The 5,812-nt window shown below is 39.1% G+C and overlaps 1 protein-coding gene across 1 annotated transcript; it reads right to left on the bottom strand.

Moving 5' to 3' along the window:
* Positions 1–4,683: 4,683 nt before the first annotated feature.
* On the bottom strand, positions 4,684–5,246 carry LOC128045100 (40S ribosomal protein S10-like). Its single transcript, XM_052637564.1, has one exon. It carries the CDS (start codon positions 5,229–5,231, stop codon positions 4,803–4,805), a length of 429 nt encoding a protein of 142 aa, XP_052493524.1. The 5' UTR covers positions 5,232–5,246; the 3' UTR covers positions 4,684–4,802.
* Positions 5,247–5,812: the final 566 nt, after the last annotated feature.

The following is a 5,812-nucleotide window of genomic DNA, read 5'->3' as shown; positions in this document are numbered from 1 at the left end:
CCAGGCCTCCCTGTCCATCACCAACTTCCGGAGTTCACTCAGACTCACGTCCATTGAGTCAGTGATGCCATCCAGCCATCTCATCCTCTGTCAACCCCTTCTCCTCCTGCCCCCAATCCCTTCCAGCATCAGAGTCTTTCCCAATGAGTCAACTCTTCGCATGAGGTGGCCAAAGTACTAATATTTACAATGGATTATAATCAAAAAACAATTTCGCATTAGAAAGACCTCCTGTTCACCAGGTCCTTCCTATCCTAGAGAGAAATTCCAATTCTCTTCAAGGCAATGAGGTAGTGGAATTGATTGTGGGGTCAGCATTAGTTCTTACATGACTGACTTGAGGGGTTTCCTATCTCTGAGCCTGTGTTTTCTCATCTATCAAATGGAATAGTCACCTTTTTTACCAGCCCCAGGGGATTGTTGGGAGGCTTGAATGTGAAGCTTGCTGATAAACTGCTTTCTAAAACACTGCGGTGACTTTGTAAGAGATTGCTAGAGTTAATATTTGAATTGCTACTTTCAGCCTGAAAAAAAATCCCTTTGATATTGCCTAGCTCTATGCAGAGTAGCCAACCCAGTGACTAGGGTGGACCTCTGTTAATAGAGAGAATGCTTGTAGGACACTTCTGCTTGGGTTCTGATGAGTGGTTGGAATGGGGCTCAGCACCTCACGCTCAAGAGAAACCAGCTGAAATTTCATCATACTAAGTTTGCTTTCTCTCATATTAAATTGGTAAGGAGGATCTTATGCTTATTTCTAACTGGAAGTCTTTTCTTTTATCCAGCAGAGTAGTACAAAAGACAGTAGGCCTTCAGAGTAATTCCCTCCCTTAAAGCTTCAGGGCACTGAGTAGTAAAAAATAACATGAAATCATGCCTTAGAAAAATAAGTGAGTTGTGCTGGAATTCTTATTCCTTTGCTTTTGTCTTTTCCCATTTAACTTTCTTGAACTGCTTTCAGTATTAGGAGAAAATTGAACAATTATTAAATTTGTTTTAAAACTCATTATTAGAACTCCCATCTATTATATCCCCAACATTTTGTCTATCAGCCCCTTTCTTTGGTGACCAAGAGTTTACTATGTCACAAATACACAGTCCATTCCATGTGAGATAGTTTTTGCCCTTAGAATGTTCTTTTCTTTTTGAGCTAAAAATCTACCTTGCAAAAGCTTGCTATTCCCTCTTTGCCTCCAGCTTTGCCTTCTAGAGCAAAATGGAATAAATCGATATTCTCGTCATAATAATAATAATAACAACAGCTATTTAAGAATAAAAGAATCTTCCAAATTCTGTAAACAATTGATTTTCTAGAGAAATAAATTATCATAAATCTTGAATACATTAGATTAAACCTTGACTATAGTTAGAGACCAAAGGCCACAAGCTTCAATAGCAGGTATTTTTAAAGGATACAAGTGTTTTAGAGAGGATGAAGCACTCACTGAATTAACCATTAACTTCTGTTTACATAGATAAGTGAAGTGAAGTCGCTCAGTCGTGTCCGACTCTTTGTGACTCCATGGACTGTAGCCCACCAGGCTCCTCCGTCCATGGAATTCTCTAGGCAAGAATACTGGAGTGGGTTGTCATTTTCTTCTCCAGAGGATCTTCCTGACCCAGGGATTGAACCCAGGTCTCCCTCATTGTAGGCTTACATAGATAAGAGGAAAGAATAGTGTATAATTATATGCCATATATGATTGAATTTAAGTTAAATTTAAGTTGAATTCAGTTAGTCTGAATCTTTTCTCATAAAGTTGAATTTCTGTGTTTATAAAAGGAGCAGACTTTCTCAATAACATCAAAAGATTTATTTCCATAGTTCCAAAGACTCTATAAATTACTCTTTATCATCCTGAGATTATGAGTTACTATAGGAAACTATGTTTGTTGTAAAGTATTATATTTGTTCACTTTAAGTCATAAACTCTGTTTGCCAAAGGAGGTTGATTACATTCGCCAAACATGATGAGTAACTAGTTTGGTTTAATCTAGTTCTGATTAAATCAACAAAAAATAAGAGTATAAAAAATCTCTTATACTAGGGACATTATAAAGTCATTCCTCATGGTAAAAAATTGTTTTAATTCTAAAATGAATAAGCAGCTCCAAGTCAGTTTTATTTATTTACTTCTAGAATAGGTCATACAGCCTTATGATTAAAAAGTCAAAAGTCTAGTCTGTGAAGAGTCTTCTACCTGTCTCCCGCTATCTAGTTGTTTTCCCTAGCAGCAATCAGACAATCAATGATGTCTATTTCTGTTAAATTCTTCCAGGGATATTTTCTGCAAATATAAGCAATCATGAATACATATTACTACCCTCACTTCTTACAGCAACACTAGTATGCAATATACATTTTTAGCACCTTGCTTTTTCACTTAACAGTAGATCTTGAAGATTATTTGAAGAACTTTCTTGTTCTTTTTATGGCTGCCGGATAAGCTTTGTAGGAATATACTACTACTGTGTTTAACCAGTGTATTAATAAACTGTGTATTAATGTTTATGAATAAACATTTGTTTCCAGTCTTTTGCTATTACAAACAAAATTTGTACACATGCTTGAGTGTATGTGTAGATTAAATTTTTAAAAGTAGAGGTAATTCCCTGGCAGTCCACTAATTAGGGGACTTTCCCAGTGGCTCAGCAGTAAAGAATCTGCCTGCAATGCAGGAGACATGGGTTTGATCCCTGGGTGGGGAAGATCCCCTGGAGGAAGGCATGGCACCCCATATTTTCGCCTGGAAAATCCCATGGACAGAGGAGCCTGGAGGGCTATGGTCCACTGGGTCGCAAAGAGGCAGACACTACTGTATCGACTGGGCACACACGCATGCACCAGTAATTAGGACTCTGCACTTCCACTGCAGGGGTCACAGGTTGGACCCCTGGTGGGGAAGGTAAGACCCTGTATGCCGTGTCACCAAAAATAAATAACTAAAAATTTTAAAAAATTAATAATATAAAAGTCCTTGTGACTTAAATATTCTGAACAATTTTTTTTTAGAGTTAGAATTGCTGGGTCCAAGGGAATAGTAATTTAACAATTTGATAAATACCGCCACCAAGGGACTTCCCTGGTGGACCACTGGCTAACACTTCATGCTCCCAATGAAGGGGGCCCTGATTCGATCCCTGGATGAGGGAACTGGGTTCCACACACTGCAACTAAAGATTCTGCATCCGCAACTGAGACCTGGAGTCGCCAAACAAATAAATAAATATTTTAAAAAGAATACCACTACTGAATTGTCTGCCATAAAAGTTGTTTGAATTTACACTCCCACCAACAAAATATGAGTTCAGTTCTGTTCAGTCGCTCAGTCGTGTCCAAATCTTTGTGACCCCATGAATCGCAGCAGGCCAGGCCTCCCTGTCCATCACCATCTCCCGGAGTTCACTCAGACTCACATCCATCGAGTCCGTGATGCCATCCAGCCATCTCATCATCCTCTGTCGTCCCCTTCTCCTCCTGCCCCCAATCTCTCCCAGCATCAGAGTCTTTTCCAATGAGTCAACTCTTCACATGAGGTGGCCAAAGTACTGGAGCTTCAGCTTTAGCATCATTCCTTCCAAAGAAATCCCAGGGTTGATCTCCTTCAGAATGGACTGGTTGGATCTTCTTGCAGTCCAAGGGACCCTCAAAAGTCTTCTCCAACACCATAGTTCGAAAGCATCAATTCTTTGGCGCTCAGCCTTCTTCACAGTCCAACTCTCACATCCATACATGACTACTGGAAAAACCATAGCTTTGACTAAACAGACCTTAGTCGGCAAAGTAATGTCTCTGCTCTTGAATATACTATCTAGATTGGTCATAACTTTTCTTCCAAGGAGTAAGCGTCTTTTAATTTCATGGTTGCAGTCACCATCTGCAGTGATTTTGGAACCCCCCCAAAATAAAGTCTGGCACTGTTTCTACTGTTTCCCCATCTATTTCCCATGAAGTGATGAGACCAGATGCCATGATCTTCATTTTCTGAATGTTGAGCTTTAAGCCAACTTTATCACTTTCCTCTTTGACTTTCATCAAGAGGCTTTTTAGCTCCTCTTCACTTTCTGCCATAAGGGTGGTGTCATCTGCATATCTGAGGTTATTGATATTTCTCCCGACAATCTTGATTTCAGCTTGTGTTTCTTCCAGTCCAGCGTTTCTCATGATGTACTCTGCATACAAGTTAAATAAGCAGGGTGACAATATACAGCCTTGACGTACTCCTTTTCCTATTTGGAAAATATGAGAGTACCTGTTAAAACCACCACTACCACCACCACACAATCTTATGAGTCTTATACATCCTTGTTAATCTGACAGGTGAAAAATAATATTTTGAAAAAATTCTAATTTACATTTCTCTTATCCTGGGCAAGAGTGAGCATTTAAGAGCCATTGCTATTAACATCTCTTTTTCTGTGACTATTAGGTCACATCTTGCACTTTTTCCTCTTGGATTTTGGTTCTTATAGATTTAATCTTTTTATATAAATATGACAATCACCCATTTTCTTATGATACAAACTGCAAATACATATATATACATATATATTTATATATAGTCATTTTCATCTCATGCTTCTTATGGTGGTTTTTGCATTACAGATAATTTTTATTTCCAGACAGTTGTATTTATCCATCTTTTATAGCATCTACATTTTATTTTGTACTTTACTTATTTATTTTTTTTCTGTTTACAGGTTTATTCAACATAAAACAACCCCTTTCAACTTTACTGAGGTGGCTGACCACGTCCACGACCAAATCCGCCTCTAAACTGGAATTCAGTTGCTGACCCAGCTCAGGCCTCGGCTTTCTTGTTGGCACCAGGGGGCACGGCGCTTCGTCTGTAGGTGTCTCTGTCGGCTTCCCCTCGCGTGAGTCTTGCAGGTCGCTCTCCCTCCAGATCTTTGGGCCGTGTCCGGCCAGTCTCAGGACGGCTGCGGGGCAGGGTGGCGGGCACGATCTCAGGGGGCAGGTGGAGATAAACGCGGAGATACTGGATGCCCTCGTTGGTGAGGTACCAGTAGAAATGTCTCCAGGCAAACTGTTCCTTCACATAGCCTCGTGACTTGAGAGACTGCATGGCTTTCATGACCTGAAGATTGGGCACATTCTTATCTGCTAGCTCCAGGTGCTTGGGCATGTGGACATCTTTCTTGGCCACCATCACCCCCTCGTTAAAAAGTAGTTCATAAATGGCAATCCGGTTCTTCTTGGGCATCAACATCGCGACGGTTGCTGTGTCCGGGGCCGGCGCTGGAAAGGCTTGTTTTGTACTTTAAAAGATATTCCTCACTTTGAGATTATAAAAACTGCCATGGTCCCTTCAAAAACATTTTGATTTCTTTTCTTTCCTTTTTAAAATCGTTGATATATTTTAAACTTCTCTTGAATAGTGAGATGTAGGTCCAAGTTAAATTTTTCTAAATGGCTGTCCATTTATTGTAACACCAAAAATAGTGCCACTTTTTTTTTACTGACTTGAAATTTTACCTTTATCATACAAAATTATCAAGTATATTTGGATGTACTTTTGGACTTTCTGTTCTATTTCATTGAATAGAGGTCAACTGTGGCTCCATTCTTCATTGATGGCAGAGTCCTCATTTTTTTATGGTGATTTTCCACCACTACCATTGGTTTCTTTTCTCTCCTTTTAAAAATCATTGATATATTTTAAATATATTTAAAATTGGGTCCTCAGGTAAGGTGATCTTCAGATCGAACAGATAATAAATCAGATAATAAATAAATAAATAAAACATAATAAATCATTATTGGTCTAAGCTAATACTAGTGGCCTTCTTT

The sequence above is a fragment of the Budorcas taxicolor genome, chromosome 3 (genome assembly GCF_023091745.1).
Source record: "Budorcas taxicolor isolate Tak-1 chromosome 3, Takin1.1, whole genome shotgun sequence".
Taxonomy (NCBI): domain Eukaryota; kingdom Metazoa; phylum Chordata; class Mammalia; order Artiodactyla; family Bovidae; genus Budorcas; species Budorcas taxicolor.
The sequence above is the reverse complement of the archived record's forward strand: the minus strand, read 5'-3'. Positions and strand labels throughout refer to the sequence as shown.

Excerpts from the sequence above, each read along its gene's own strand:
- LOC128045100 (XM_052637564.1), bottom strand. The coding sequence starts at position 5,231 with ATGTTGATGCCCAAGAAGAACCGGATTGCCATTTATGAACTACTTTTT.